Consider the following 17,124-nt stretch of genomic DNA (forward strand, 5'->3'; position numbering starts at 1 on the left):
TATTCCCAGGAAGAGATCATCTAAATGCAGAAGCAGTCTCTTTGCCCCCTGATAATAAAAACGGTCATGGTTTAAATTTATAATAACGGCTAAGGAGAACCCCTATTTTTAAAACTCAGTTCCTGCAACCTCTTTCCCTCTGGCCTTGGCTACTGTAACTTTGGTTCCTCTTAAATCCATTCAAAACTTTGCTGTTAAGATTATCTTCTTGGCCCATCGTTCTGACATCACCACACCCATTATAAGTCTCTCCACTTGCTCGCCATTTCCACCACAAATATAAACATCTTGCCCTTACCTTCGGTACAACAATTTTGCGTTGTTGTACCTAATGGCTCAATTATCTCAATCAGCCATTGCCTTCACACTTACATCAGCTTTTATCTCCCACTTGTCCAGTTCTCCCATAAACGCCTTTGCACTTTTCTTCCATGCTGCCCATTATACATGGAATGCCTTTCCTCCTCCCCAAAAATTCATTACCCGATTCCTCCTTAAGACTCATTTACTACGATGCCTACAGTGTGCTGCTAGTTGATATGGTGAGCTGAAACTACAGCTAATTGTTCACCTAGCTCAATGAACAACAAACAAACCCCATAAAAACAAAAGAAACTCCTAATGCACACACAATCGTTTTATGACAAAAGTAAAAATATAATTATCTAACTCAGCCTCCCTGCCCCTTCTGTTTGTTTCACTAATCTCTTAGGCCTTTTCTTAAAATAAGGTAACAAGATCTTTGAAACAGGGACTGCATTTTACTATATGTCTGTATAGTACACAGCCCAATGGAGCCCCGACTTGATTGGGCTACTACAATACAAATAAACAATAGAGCTTGACTATGGGATTTCTCAAATAGATGCCTGATGCCTCCTCCCCATTCTCCACTAAAAGGGCTAGTAATCATTTTTATTTTAGAACAGAAAACTGCTACACAGAGTCTGTGCAAGAGTCCTCCTTGAAATTATTTTGTTTAACAAGTACAAATAGAAAGGGCAATTTAATTGTGAGCAAAGGCACTTAAAACATTTGCTACCATATTAAAAGATTGATTTCCTGAAAGCCTTTGTTTTTAACAAAAGACAATTGAATTCTGGCAAGCGCACCACTAACTACTCGAGCTACCTAAATCATGTATACAGAGTATGCCAACTAAATGAAGGCTACTTAAGCTCAACCTTGCTGTGACAGAGGGCAGGGTGCAAACAAGTGAGCCTGCACTCTGATCACTTAGAGATTAATTAGTTCCCCTGGAAAAAGCTGAAGGGGTAATTAGTCAATCAGGCTGGCTGGCTGAGTCAATTACCTCATAAGCCCATGGCTGACCAGAAGAGGCACAAGAAGGAAGTGCAAGAGGGGAGAGGGAGGAACAGAGCTAGCCAAGCCTAGCCACACAGAGGCTCAAAATAGGGATACCTCTGTTTCCCGTAGGCCCTGGCGAGAGGGCCAAAAGCTAGGTTAACATTGTAAATAGACTGTTGCACGGGGATCATTGTGAAAAGAATGGCGGGAACTTAAAATAAAAGGACATGGTGAAGGCACAACCACAGGAGTCTGTGCAGTTTCTGAGGGGAGAAAGCAAGAGAGGAGCCTTGCCCAGTGACACTCGCCCTCAATTACACACATGCACCAAAAATAATGAGGTTGTGGTGATGTAATTGAGGGCAGAATTCGGCCAATAGCCTGAAGTGTCCCATCCTGGTGAATACATTGCTTTCTAGAAGAACCAGTGAGTTCCTGGTACATTCTATCATTGAATTATTAACTTTTCCTACCAATTCCCATTCATGAAATCTGTTTGCAGGCAACTTATACAAATACTGAAGAAGTACCTCTATTAATAAACTCAGATGGAAACCAAATAATGAGAACCAGTGACTGTCAGCTAGTCTAGTTCTGGCTTCTCCAACCTCTCCTGAGAGGTTTGTAAGAAAAGAGATGGAGAACTGACAAATGGCAGCAATCCAGTTCTATGCATCTCCTAATTTTGTTGGGTTCTGACTACAACTAAAAACCAGGCTAAAGCCTTAGACATGTTTTAACTGTGTTGCAACTGGATCAGGGGACAACCATGCTGTCACTGGGTCCCAGGGCTAGGTTACAGTCGTAGTGTGGAAAGGTCCTTAGAGAATAAAGTCAGACAAGAAGAAGGCAGGAACTTGCAATGAGACTAAAAGACAAATATCCATATTTCAGGTAAAGCTGAAATAAAAGAAATTATAGAAAAAACAGTTTTTCTAATGGGAATCAAGCAACAACCTAGAGACCCTCATCTTTTATAGGATAGGGATACATTCGCCAGAATGTTTTGCCATCTCCATCTGCTGGTAATCAAAGGACACACTGTACACACCAGCTAAGGTTTAAATTATTTCTAAATAACCTCAGGGAAAGTGTAAAACATTTTTTAAAAAGGAACGTATTTACAACTACTATCTGAAAGCCCACTATCAAAAAAGGTATTGTGAGTCGGTATTGTCAGTGCAACAGTGCCCCTCTAGGCCAACCAGGGCATAGCCCCAGCTCACTCAGCTCAGTGGGGCTGTCAGTCTATTCTGGCTATCCCAGAATCTGGAAAATCCTCTCTGATCTCAGGTCCATCAGGAGAACTCAGCCACTCCACTGGGTTCCAGCTCAAAGCCCTCAAGCCGGAAAAGCAGGACCAGGGTTCACAGACTCTGACAGTCGCCTGAGCTCCTTCCTACCTTCCCCGGGGCCTCTGCAGGCTCTTCATGTTGGTCTGTTCATGCCTTGTTGGAGTGTTGTCTCTGGGCAGCTCTTTAGCAGTTTGCTGACAGGAGTTTCTTTCTCCAGCCTGCTCACTCCTCCCGTGGCCCCCGTGCCCTTCTGCTTCCCAGACCTTTTATTCTCCCAGATGCTGTGAGGCTACCAATTAGCACTGGCCAACAGTACCACTATTAAACCTTTGATTGCTGAGCCCGCGTGGGATACATGTACTGCATGACAGGTATTATTTGCAAAGTCATGTGTACAAAAAGCTGAAAATGGCAGAAAACTTAAAAATTGGATTGTAACAGACCACAAATTCCAGTGATATTCTAAACAAAAGGAGTTCTTAACCACACTTGTAGCTGTTTCCATCACTTCATACTGACTCAACAGACATTCTAGTCTTCAGAGTGATGTCTGAGGTTATTGTGCATGCTGGTTGTGTTGTTCTGTAGGTGGCTGTGGTTTTTTGTATATGATTTGTGTTATGGTGGGAGAGGTGTGTGGCTGAGAACTTAAAAATTGGACAGTAAAAGACCACAAAACCCAGTGATGATTCAACCTGGTGCTGTGCTGAACAAAAGAAGTTCTCAACTATGATTGTAGCTGTTTCCATCACTTCACAATGACTCAGACATTTTAGGCTTCAGAGTGACATACAGAATGTGATTCCTGGAAACTTATATATACTTTTTGGGTTGATTTCAGAACTTACCAGACTGATTGGATGTGTTTTCAATTTTGTCCATGGTATCTGAAAGATAAAACATTATGCTAAAGCAAATCAAACAAACGTTGAAGAAAATACATAGTAATCAAGATATCTGTTTATCATTTTTATTTTCTAGATATAAACATAAAATTTACACTGAACTGCTTGACTTGCATGTGATCTTTTGAAGCTAGTACAAATAATAAATAATTTTATGTGAGAAATATACATCATATAACACACAAAGTCGTGTGGCCACAAGGAAAGGTAGCTTAGGAGCTACTGGTGGCAGAAAGGAAAAAGGACCAAAAAAATTAATCTGTCTCTTTAATTCTGTGTTGCCAGACACAAGAAAGTCCAACCGTTTTTCACATTCCTTCCTTAAAAACAAAACAAAACCCCAATTTGCTATGTTACGATATAAATCACGATAGCTTGCTTTCTCAATTCCCATTCTAGCATGGTTTGGGAGAGAGGATAGTAGTAGGGTTGTGTATCACATCACTTCCTAGCAAGAAAGACTGAAGGAGCATTGTCCACTGGCTCCAGAGAGTTATGTCCAGTTTTCAGCCAGAGTATGTCACCATAACATATGGCCTCTGATGGATGGGAAAGGATTAAAAAAAAAAAAAAAAAAAAAAAGTGATACCAGATGAAAGAAAGTGGCAGAAAAAATACAGAACATCAGAGTTACAAATACAAGAGTTACGAACTGACCGGTCAATCACACACCTTATTGGAAACCAGAAGTATGCAATAAAAAGCAAATACTATACAGCACAGCACTGTGTTAAACTATTAAAAAATAAAGGGAAAGTTTAAAAAAAAAAGATTTGACAAACTGTTTGTGCTTGTTTCATTTAAATTAAGATGGTTAAAAGCAGCATTTTTCTTCTGCATAGAAAAGTTTCAAAGCTGTATTAAGTCAACGTTCAGTTGTAAACTTTTGAAAGAACAACCATAACGTTTTGTTCAGAGTTACAAACATTTCAGAATTATGAACAACATCCATTCCCGAAGTGTTCGTAACTGAGGTTCTACTGTAACACACAAGAACAAAGAACAATTAAAACAGATGGTATGACGTAGCCAAAGGAAACTCCAGTAGCTTTCTCTGCAAAAATATATACTCCCTTGCTCCATTTCAAAGTGCGTATGAGGAAAATTCCACTTGGATAAAGAAAAATAAATTAAATCACTGCTCATTTTCATTGCTTCGGTCATAGTCTTATGAGGGATAACAATTAAGAAAATTTTCTACTATCTAATGCCTCCATCTTCTTTTTATGAAACTGTTAAACACCTACAACAAATTTTTAACATTATGAAATTCAGAATTAGCAATTTTCAGACTTCTTGAAAATAAGTTTTAAGAAGGCAGAAAAGACGAAAAAGGGAGAAAGTCTTCCTTAATTACTGTTTCAACATAATAAAATGCTCACCCTAATAGCTGCTTTATTGCAAAAGACCTTGTTTATAGCAAGCCATGTTGGAAGATCCAGCATGTTCTGAAGCACCTCTTCATCCAACTCTAAATTGGTCAGCTGACCTTCCCCCTTTAGTGTGCTCAGATTGATCTTGTCAGGTGACAGGTTTTTGGTGAACCTAAAAGAGAATACGCATTAAAGCGTAAGTTAATGTCACATAAAACAATTAGTTATCCATGTCACAGGTCACAATTTATATAAATCAGCAAAGTAATAAACTGAAAAGAACAGGCTTCAAAGTACAGTTTGACCTTAAAATTGACATGGTAAAAATGGCCCGGAGGGTTTCACTGTTATTTGTCCCTCAATGACTTCCATATCAAATCTGCTCATTTACAAGTAAACTCAACAATTAAGATGTGTTCTTTCTGGCTTGTATGTCATCAGGAATAAAGATTCTGTACCTAGAAGTTAGCTAACAATTCTTTTGACGTTGTATGAGCCAGAACAAAATCCAGCTCATTCTCCTTTGAACTGTTTTGGCTCTGTAGGGCTAACAGGAGAAACACTAGTGAAAATGTATTTTTTCCTTAAATAAGCAGATATGACTATGAATAAACTCAGGTGGCAGATCTTTAGAGTAAGAAGGTTTTATTTTTACAAAGTCACTTTTCTGACTTTATTTGCACTTTAAGCTTGACAAAAATCTTGTATAAATTATTCTTAAAATATTCATTAGGGTTTAATTTCAGAATTTATCAAAAACACATGGTAGAAACTGTTTTTTTGCATAGGATTCTGGTGTATTTACAATGTAGCAATTCAAAGACAGGATTATAAATCCTACCATAAGTGCTTTTTTGTCAGAGTATACTTTGAAGTGTCATGATCCGACTACACTGCAAGATCTTCTGTATATTTTTAAAACTGAGAAATCTCAAAGATGACACACATACTGTACATATTACTATTTTATTAAAAGGCATAATAATTTACTTAAATCAGCATAACAGCCCATGTGATTGTGCCAATCAGCGCATAGCCTAGTGATGTATGGCAAAACCGAGGGGTGCTTGGCAAAACTTACCTATCTACCTAAGTTCTTATATCACACGTATCACGTTTTATCTGCTTTGCTGGATCAGGGCCTGAGTGCCTAACTTGCTGCCACAGAAGTTTATTTTTGATTCACAATCTGGACTCTCATTTTACAGCTTCAGATAGTACATCACCACATCCACTGAATGTGTTTTGGGTCCTTTCAGTAGCAGATTGTCACTTGTCGGTCTTTGCCAGAAGGATGGGGAAAACATTCTAGGAATCACCACTTTGCTGCTGTGTCCATGCCAGGTACAGCTCATATGTTTTCTCTGAACAGGGAGAGACTGATTCCTAAGAAAACTGTCAGGTTCTCTGTTAAGCTAGGGTTTTGTTTGTTTGTTTTTTTCTTTTCATGCTTTTTTCCCACCAATCTCCAATTCCTGCTGAAAATACCTGGCAGTCACTTTCCCTGTTTGATTGTTACATCATGTTCTGGGGGTATCAAAATTTATAAGCACATTACCCTGCTTAACAAAAACCAAAATGCCCAACACACAGTCAACAGTTTAAGTTTCCTGTTAGGGACATGGGATATCATAGAATATCAGGGTTGGAAGGGACCTCAGGAGGTCATCTAGTCCAACCCCCTGCTCAAAGCAGGACCAATCCCCAACTAAATCATCTCAGCCAGGACTTTGTCAAGCCTGACCTTAAAAACCTCTAAGGAAGGAGATTCCACCACCTCCCTAGGTAACCCATTTCAGTGCTTCACCACCCTCCTTGTGAAAAAGATTTTCCTAATATCCAACCTAAACCTCCCCCACTGCAACTTGAGACCATTACTCCTTGCTCTGTCATCTGCTACCACTGAGAACAGTCTAGATCCATCCTCTTTGGAACCCCCTTTCAGTTAGTTAAAAGCAGCTATCAAATCCCCCCTCATTCTTCTCTTCTGCAGACTAAACAATCCCAGCCTCTCCTCATAAGTCATGTGCTCTAGCCACCTAATCATTTTTGTTGCCCTCCGCTGGACTCTTTCCAATTTTTCCACATCCTTCTTGTAGTGTGGGGCCCAAAACTGGACACAGTACTCCAGATGAGGCCTCACCAATGTCAAATAGAGGGGAATGATCACGTCCCTCGATCTACTGGCAATGTCCCTACTTATACAGCCCAAAATGCCGTTCGCCTTCTTGGCAACAAGGGCACACTGTTGACTAATATTCAGCTTCTCGTCCATTGTAACCCCCAGGTCCTTTTCTGCAGAACTGCTGCCTAGCCATTCGGTCCCTAGTCTGTAGTAGTGCATGGGATTCTTCCGTCCTAAGTGCAGGACTCTGCACTTGTCCTTGTTGAACCTCATCAGATTTCTTTTGGACCAATCATCTAATTTGTCTAGGTCCCTCTGTATCCTATCCCTACCCTCCAGCGTATCTACCACTCCTCCCAGTTTAGTGTCATCTGCAAACTTGCTGAGGGTGCAGTTCACACCATCCTCTAGATCATTAATGAAGATATTGAATAAAACTGGCCCCAGGACCGACCCTTGGGGCACTCCGCTTGATACCAGCTGCCAACTAGACATGGAGCCATTGATCGCTACCCGTTGAGCCCGACGATTTAGTCAGCTTTCTATCCACCTTATAGTCCATTCATCTTGCCCATACTTCTTTAACTTGCTGGCAAGAATACCGTGGGAGACCGTATCAAAAGCTTTGCTAAAGTCAAGGAATAACACGTCCACTGTTTTCCCCTCAACCACAGAGCCAGTTATCTCATCATAGAAGACAATTAGGTTAATCAGGCATGACTTGCCCTTGGTGAATCCATGCTGACTGTTCCTGATCACTTTCCTCTCCTCTAAGTGCTTCAGAATTGATTCCTTGAGGAATCCTTGTCCTCTTTGTTATTTTCCACACTCCCATTTTTGTGTAATTTGCAAATCATCATTACTGATGATTTTATGTTGTCTTCCAGGTCATTGATAAAAGTATTAAACAGCGTAGGGCCAAGAACCAGTCATGTCACTCAACCAGACATCATAACCACATAGAATCCCACCAGTTTAAGCACAACTTTATATTTTCAAGACTAAGAAGAATGCAAGAAACAGTTTTAGATGCACTGATTCCAAGGCCAGAGGGGACCATTGTGATAATCTAATCTGACCTTCTGTAGAACTTCCCCAAAATAATTCCTAGAGTACATCTTTTAGAAAAACAGCGAATCTTGATTTAAACATTGTCAGTGATGGAGAATCCAGCCTGACATTTGCTATATTATTCCAGTGGTTAATTACTCTAACTGTTAAAAATGTACACCTTATTTTCAGTCTGAATTTGTCTAGCTTCAACTTCCAGCTATTGGATCAAATTACACCTTTCTCTGCTAGATTGAAGAGCTCATTGTTGAACATTTGTTACACAAGTACAGACTTCTAGACCATAATCAAGTCACCCCTGAACCTTCTCTTCGTAAAGCTAAACAGATCAAGCTCCTTGAATATACCACTATTAGGCATATTTTCTATCATTTAATCATTCTCATGGCTCTTCTCTGAACCCTCCACCCCAGTTTATCAACATCTTTCTTGAATTGTGGACACCAGAACTGAACGTAGTATTCCAGCAGCAGTCACACCAGTGCCAATGCAGAGATAAAATAACCTCTGTATTTCTACTCAAGATTCCCTTGTTTATACATCCCAGGATCACATTAGCTCCTTTGGCCATAGCATCACACTGGGAGTTCATGTTCAGCTGATTATCCACCAGGACCCTCAAATCTTTTTCATAGTCACTGCTCCCTGTGAGGGTTCTCCATCCCGTAAATATGGCCTACATTCTTTGTTCCTAGATGTATACTTTTACATTTAGCCATATAGAAACACAGTTTCCTTGCACCCAGTTTATCAAGCAATCCAGATTGCTTTGTAGCAGTGACTTGTCCTCTTTGTTATTTTCCACTCCCCCATTTTTGTGTAATTTTCAAACTTTATTACTGATGATTTTATGTTGTCTTCCAGGTCATTGATAAAAGTGTTAAACAGCGTAGGGCCAAGAACCAATCCCTGTGGGACCCCACTGGAAACACACCTTGATGATGATTCCAGATTTGCAATTACATTTTGAGAACTATCAGTTAGCTAGGTTTTATTCCATTTAATGTGTGTTATGTTAATTTTATATCATTCTAATTTTTTAATCAAAATGTCGTGTTACCAAGTCAAATGCCTTACAGATGTCTATGTATATTACATCAATGCTAATACCTTTATCAACCAACCCTGTAATCTCAACCCCAAAAAAATCTCAAGTTAGTTTGACAGCATTCATTTTCTATAAACCCATGTTGATTTGAATTAATTACGTTAGCTTCCTTTAATTCTTTATTAACTGAGTCCCATATCAGCCACTCCATTATCTTGCCTGGGATAGATATCAAGCTGACAGGCTTCTAATTACACAGGTCATCCCATTTACACTTTTTAAAAATCGGCACATTCGTTTTTTCTAGTCTTCTGGAACTTCCCCAGTGCTCCAACTGAAACCCATTTAGTTAGAGATGTGTTTTGTTTTTTAAAGAGAGAGATTGTTCATTCCTTAAAGATTTTTTTAAAGAGATTTCTTTTCTGAATATGTCAAGTTTGTGATTACCTAGCAACTTCATTTTTTTTTAAATGTAGATAAACCTAGACAAATTGCTTCTGGTTGAATTATAATTTTATTTCTTAGTTATTTAATAACTATTATTCAGAAACAAAACCTGGAGCAACTGTAAAGGTGACCACAATTATTTTCAAGGTTATGAAGAGAAGCTTACTCACCCTGTGCAGTAACTGTGGTTCTTTGAGATGTGTCCTTATGGGTGCTCCACTCTAGGCATGCTTGCATCCCCTGTGCCTCAGCATAGAGATTTTAGGTAGCAGTGTCCGTTCGGCTTGCACATGTGCTGTCCCCATCTCATGCCCTGCACCAGGGTTATATAGCGCTGTAACGGGCGAACCACCCTCAGTTCCTTTCCTGCCACAAAACCCATTGGAATGAGCTCGGAAGAGGAGGAGAGGAGAACGAGTAGTGGAGCACCCACGGGGACACACCTCGAACAACCACCGTTACTGTACAGAGCCAGTAACCTTCTCCTCTTCTTCGAGTAGTGTCCCTATAGATGCTCCACTCTACACGACTCTGAAGCAGTACCCCAATGAAGGGGTGGGGCTTCAGAATTAAGTTAAGAATTGAGGATAAGACATTAGAGACAAATATGGTATTGGATGCTGAATCGTGAGTAACTGCATAATGTTCAGCAAATGTATGAGCAAATGTGGCTCTACATATTTCTGTGACTGGAACATTCTGGAGGAAGGCTACGTAAGGTTATGTAAGTGACAAGGAATCTCGTGGAGTGAGTTCATACTCTAGAATAAGGTTGAAAATTCCTCTAATATCCCTGTGAGACCAATAGTGGTAGGAAATGCAGCTCAATATCCATCTAGAGTCTCTTTGGAAATTGAGGATCCCTTAGATTTGTCCGCAATGGAGAGAAATTGTCTGGGAGATTTCCTGAAGGGCTTAGCCCTATCTAAATAAAAGGCTAATGCGCTCCTGACATCAAGTGTGTGAAATGTCGCATCTCTTTTGTCTCGTGACTTCGGAAAGACAACTGGGAGGTGGATTAATTGGTTTATGTGGAAATCCAAAAGATATTTTTGGTAGGAATTTGGGGGGTGGTCATAGTGTGATCTTGTCTTTAAAAAGATTGGAAAAGGGAGGTACACCATTAGAGCCCTTATCTCTTCCACTCTTTGAGCAGAAGTAATTGCTGCTAGAAATGCGGTGTGGAAGGGAGCAGGTGGCCATGAGTTCAAAGGGAGGTCTTGTAAGATACCTGAGGATAAAGTTGTGATCCCCTGCCAATGTGGGGCAGCTGATTTTGAGAAAAGGCTACCCAGACCTTTGAGAAAACTTCTTGTTGTGCGATGAGCAAAAACAGAATAACCCTCTATCTTATGATGGAAGGCCATGACAGCTGCAAGGTGCGCCTTTACGGAGTTCAGAAACAATCCTGACCTTTTTAGTTCTAGGATGTAATCTAGCACAAATGACAATGGAAAGGATGTTGGAGGAATGTGCCTCGAGTCACTCCAGAATTTGGATCTCTTCCACTTTTGGATATGTATGTGTGTCACAAGTAGTGTGTTTCCTGCTATGTAAAAGCACCACCTTTACATCCTCATTTCTAACCCCTCAAACCATTGACAAGCCATGTCTTGAGCTGGAAAACCTGGAGATTGGGATTATGGACCTGACCTGGCCAGCACCCTAAAAGAGGAGATGAGGAACAGGTTGCAGAGTGATTGGCTGGCAAACAGCCAGCTAAGTATGGTAGGAGAACCATGTTTGTCTTGACCACGTGGGAACTACAAGTATAACCCTGGCTTTTTCTCCCTCTATCTTGATCAGGACCTTGGGTATTAGAGGAATTGGTGGAAATGCATACAAGAGACTTCTGTTGCATTGCAGGAGAAAGATATCTCCAGGAGAGTGGTGACTCTAACTGGCTCTGGAGCAGAACTGGGAGCATTTCTTGTTTTTGACTGTGGCAAATAAATCTCTTTGGGATGCTCCAGCATAGAAATGTGTGATGGAGAATGAAGAGGTTTATTTCCCATTCATGAACCTGGGAGAAGTGTTTGCAGAGAGTATCTGCCATGGTGTTTTGTATACCCAGAAGGTAAAACTGCTGAGATGTTGATGTGGTGACGAATGCACCAATTCCAAAATTTCACTGCTTCGGCACAGAAGGAAGGTGATCTCTCTCCTCCCTGGTGGTTTATATAATATATAGATGAGATGTTATCCATCATGTTCTTTATATGCTTGCCCCTGGTCAGTGGGAGGAAATGTGTGCAATCATTTCTGACTGCTCTGGTTCCAGCAAATTGATATGTAGAGTGGACTCGAGTGGAGATCACCTGCCTTGAATAGCGTGGATGCTCAGGTGGGCTCCCCATCCCAATAAGAATGCACCCAATGTTAATACCAATGTTGGGGAGGGGATTAGCAAAAGGAACCCCTGAACCATCATTGTGAGGGTCTTTTCACCAGTTGAGGGACTTTTTGACTGTTGAGGGCATCGAGAGAAGTTTATTTAAGCTGGGTTTGCTTGATAAGTAGACTGTTCTGAGCCACTCTGCAGTGCATGTGAAGTCTCATGTTATTTATTACAAAGGTGCTCACAGTCACGTGTCCCAGTAGCTGGAGACAGTTTCTGGCCGACATGAGGGGGCTGATCTTGACAGCCCAGGTCAAATTTACCATAGTGTTGAACCTATGTGAGGGGAGGAATGCTTTGGAGTTAATGTGGACATTCAATTGTATCCCAGTCGGAGGAATAGGTCCATGGCCTTTTGTGTGCCCATCAAACCCTCACTGAAGGAGTATGCTTTAAGCAGGCAATTGGCTAAGTATGGGAAGAGCATCATTCATTCCTTGTTTGCGAAGATGTGCCACTACCACAGAAAGGACCTTTGAGAATGCTCTCTGGGAATGGATGATAGACCGAATGGGAGCGCCTTGTATTGAAAGCAATCCTGACCCAGAATGAATAGTAACCTTCTGCAGGTTGGGTGGATCACAATATTGAAGTAAGCATCCTACACATCAGTGGTAAGCCGCAGGGACGTACTGGCCGCTGCTTCCTGCAGCTCCCATTGGCTGGGAATGGCGAACCGCGGCCACTGAGAGCTGTGCCTGCAGACGGTCAACGTCAGCGAAATGTCTTGTGGCTCGCATTCAGATTACCCTGATGGGCCACACGTGGCGCGCAGGTTGCCCACCGCTGCTGTAGATCTAGGGCCCAGAACCAGTCCCCTGGGTACAGAGATGGAATTATTGCTACGTGAGTTACCAATTTGAATTGCTGAACCTTTACAAATTTGTTCAGTGATCTTAGATCTAGAATGGGTCTCCAACTGCTGTTCTTTTTCAGTACTATGAAATACTTGGAGTAGAATCCCCTCTGTGCTGTGTGGGAACAGGTTGTATAGAACCCAGCTTCAGTATAGAATTGTTTTCCTGTCATAGAAGGTGCTTGTGAGATGGTCCCTGAAGTGGGATAGGGAGCGGGGTGGAAAGGGAGGTAAAATGGATAGAATATCCTTTAGAATGAGCTCCAACACTCACTTGTCCGTAATTACGTGTTCCCAGTTTTGACGAAAAAGAGCAAGATAGTCGCCAAAGCAAAGGAGACATGCGGTCTGTTACAACAGGTAAGAATGGGGGTGGTAACTTAAGCCCTCAACCAACTCATCAAAATTGATGTTTAGATGTAGAGAGTTGTGGATTTTGCTGGTTAGTGAAGGTCTGGAGAGAATGCCAGGTGCTTTGCATAATTCATCAATTTAAACTTCACTTTCCAGACTGAATAAGGAGACTGCCCAAGTGGAGTGAGCCTGGATCACATCTGGACATCTGAGTCTCATCTACTCTGAAGACCTGCTGAATACATGATCTGATCCATTTGGCCAGATAGATCAAGACATCCCTCAGATAGAACAAATGACAAGTCCACTCTACACAAATGTTCAGTGCTGTCTAACCGAATCTTAAGGGTCCATATCAAATCAAAGATGTGCCACACCTTTTTCTTCTTCCCTTGTGACTGTGCACTGAAACTCCACAGAGAGAGGTCCAGGGGTGGTGGAACAATTTGTACAGTGGGAGTGCTGAGAGCAATTGAACCAAATTGTAAAACCTTCTATACAATGGAAACCCCTGCATTTTGCGCCCCGGTGTCCTGGGTATCTCAGCTGCACAAGGAGCCCCCTTCAGACCTGCTGTCAGCACTGCCCTGACCCTAACCCCAATCCTATCCTTCACAGCTTTATCCAAAAAAAAAATCTTTAAAATGAAGTTGTTGAAATTAGAAAGAAAAAAAAATTAATTCCACCAAGCCTAAGTATACTTAGTTTAGGCCTTAGCATTGGTTGTCATAATTTCATATTTAATTTTAAATAGGCATATTTTTTAAAAAAAAAGAAAAAGTTATTTAATTTAATTGAAAAATCTAATTTACATTTAAAAAATCCACCCTACAGAAAACTGATCAGGAAGAGTGGCAGGAATGGACATGTGTGTCAGGGTACTTGGTACACCATGGCACGCTTACGTGCTCTGGGTATAGTAAGACTTCCTGGTTCTCATTATGTTCATGTACAGTTGGGAACGTCTACAGGCAATGGAAAGAAAATTCCATTCCCCAGAGGAACAGGGATTGATAAAGTTCAAATGTTGGCAGGTCTTTGGAGGCCAATTTATTAATAAATGTATCACATTGTCATGCAATATAAATGTATGACATGAATGTCAGTAAGGGTAAATGCCTTTGAGATGGCCACCGTCTTGGCCAACTGCCAAGGATTGAACAGGAAACCTCTAGAACTGAAAGCTAACTCAAGATGTTGAAACTCCTAAGGGCCAAGCTCTGTAGCCATGAGCTGTAACGGAGACACATTCTCTGGGAACTGGGTACAGAGACACAGAAGTAAAACACACTCACCAGTGGGTTACACTGGACAGGAGGTAGCTTGTCTCAAGAGTTTAATGCCCACAACAGTTTGAATTCAAGTTGAGTCTCACTTATGATGGCTGCCATCCTAACATGTCAGAGATTGAACTGGGCACCTCCAAAGCTAAAAGTATGTGTCCCTCCATCCCAGAGCCATAAGAGAACCATATCCGCTCTGAATCAGGTGCTCAGGTGGATACGTAACATATGCCAGCCAGTGGGTTACACCTCCATGATTTTCCTTTAAAATAACTTGTGCTTCAATTTTGCACACATTGGATGAAGCCTGTCCCCACTGAAGTCAGTTGCAAAACACTGATGTCAATGGGACCATAGTTTCATCCTTTGTTTCTACATTCAAAGAAACTGACCCCTTTCAAATAATCACTTCCATTTTAATTACCACACAGCAGGCCTCCATGTAGATTGCTGCTTCAACTTACTTTCTGGAGACTTAACTAATCCAAACTGCCCTCAGATTTACAACCTAGCATAAGGAGTCCTGTCCCCATGCTTAATATATTCTGACTTCCCTCCCACATCTTTTGGCTTCAGTGCAAATATCAATTCCCACATTACAACAAACCCCACTTCTCCATGTAATATTTGTAGAATGGTTTGTATATGAAAAACTATATTGGTTCTTCTTCAGATACAAATAGATGGAACAGAAACAGCTGCTGTTACCAATGGCTATAATCTAATGGTCACATTGCAGATCTCCAAGATACCAGCCAATGCCTACACATGAATGAGGCACTTACACTACAAGAATGGGAATCACTTTTTTAAAATATAAAACACTGTTCAATCTACTTCTTTTTCTGTTTCGTTTAATGTGAAGTCCTCACACAAGCATATTAATTGTCCTTCCTATCCCACAATAGTCTTTTCACAGCTCACTTATGAAAGCCTGGAAATTGTTAGAGATGTTATCAAATCCAGCTGGGCTGTTACAAATATAGTAGTCCTATAGATAAGGAACTTAATAAACACAATGACTACAGGACACTATGAACATTAAGTTTCTCCTATATACAAAAACAGATACATAAATTATATAAGTTTGGTAAGGTAATACAGCTAGCACCTTTGGGCACTGTAAAAATAATAAGCTGATCACATTTTGACAATTGGACTGTACTTGAAGGCTTATTAACTTCTGCTCAAAATATAACATTCCTGAACTAAAGCTAAGAGACATAATTTCACACAGAAAAGGACTGATAGTGGGGAAAGTCTGAAGAATTTAAAATTATGAAATAATTAATAAGATAACGGTGAAGAACTGGCTTTTTCTGCAGATAGCAAGCTTGTCTATGACTTACTGGAGAAGTAGTAGCTGAAAGCCTGTGCAGTTGTACAGGTGTAATTCCTAAAATCATGTGTATAAAAACTTGAAAATGGCAGAGAACTTAAAAATTGGATGGTAACAAATGCAAGTGATCATTGAATCTGGTGATATTCTAAACAAAGAGCTCTCACCAACACTTGCATATTTTTCCATCTCTTCACACTGACTTTACAGACATAATATGCTTCATAGTGACATGCCTAGAATCTTATTACATAAATATGCCTCTGGCAGGATGGATGTTTTTCTTCCCTGACTCTCTTTTCTCTTGTGTATGCGGTGGGTTTGGGTTTTTTTCCCCCTTATTTCTTTTCTCCTCCTTCCTGGCTCCCACACCATGTGTCCAAGTTGCATTATTGCCAACCCTAAGTATTAAAAAAATAATGCATCAGCCCTCCCTCCCCCAAATCACAAGTTATTAAGAAATAGTAAATGTGTGTGTGTGGGGGGGGGGCGGTTGTTTACCTACTGGATTTTGAACTTTTAGGACAGTGGGTCTCAATCTGGGATACACATACCCCTGGGGGTATGCAAAGGTCTTCCAGGGGGTACATCAACTCATCTAGATATTTGCCTAGTTTTACAACAGGCTACATAAAAAGCATGAGCAAAATCAGTACAAACTAAAATTTCACATAAACAAGTTATTGTCTATACTACTCTATATACTATATGCTAACATGTAAGTATAATATTTATATTCCAATTGATTTATTTTATAATTACACCTGTACCCCGATATAACGCGGTCCTCGGGAACCAAAAAATCTCACCGTGTTATAGGTGAGACCGCGTTATATCGGGGTACGGAGAAGCACCGCTCCCCGCCCCAGCTCACCTCTGCTCTGCCTCCGCCTCCTCCCTGAGCGTGCCGCCGCCGCTCCGCTTTTCCCTTCCATCCAGGCTTGCTGCGCCAATCAGCTGTTTGGCCTGGGGGGAGGGGTGGGAGAAGCAGAGCAGCGGCGGCGCGCTCAGGGGAAGAGGCGGAGATGAGCTGGAGCAGGGAAAGGTTCTTCTGCGCACCCTGTTACTTGCTGTGGCCCTCCCCGGGGCCCCCCCGCCCCAGCTCACCTCCGCTCCGGCCTCCGCCTCCTCCCACAAGCGCGCCGCAGCTCCAGTGGCGTAACCAGGTTCTAACATCAGGGGGAGCGAACACGTAAAAAAAGGTGCCACCCAACATATCAAATTACTAATTACATACTTTTAAATTCGTTATACATATTTCGTTGTACTTAAAATAAAAACACAAGAATGATCCAGCCATGGAAGGGTTGCACAGCCGGCAT

At 41.2% G+C, this 17,124-nt stretch overlaps 1 protein-coding gene across 1 annotated transcript in view; it reads right to left on the bottom strand.

The window, feature by feature from the left end:
- BLTP3B (bridge-like lipid transfer protein family member 3B) overlaps window positions 1–17,124 on the bottom strand; it is a 75,116-nt gene that overhangs the window by 41,335 nt on the left and 16,657 nt on the right. The window contains 2 exon segments of the mRNA XM_005305243.5: window positions 3,452–3,490; window positions 4,891–5,053. Of these exon segments, the coding sequence (XP_005305300.2) occupies window positions 3,452–3,490; window positions 4,891–5,053 (202 nt within the window).

The sequence above is a fragment of the Chrysemys picta genome, chromosome 1 (assembly GCF_011386835.1).
Source record: "Chrysemys picta bellii isolate R12L10 chromosome 1, ASM1138683v2, whole genome shotgun sequence".
Classification (NCBI taxonomy): domain Eukaryota; kingdom Metazoa; phylum Chordata; order Testudines; family Emydidae; genus Chrysemys; species Chrysemys picta.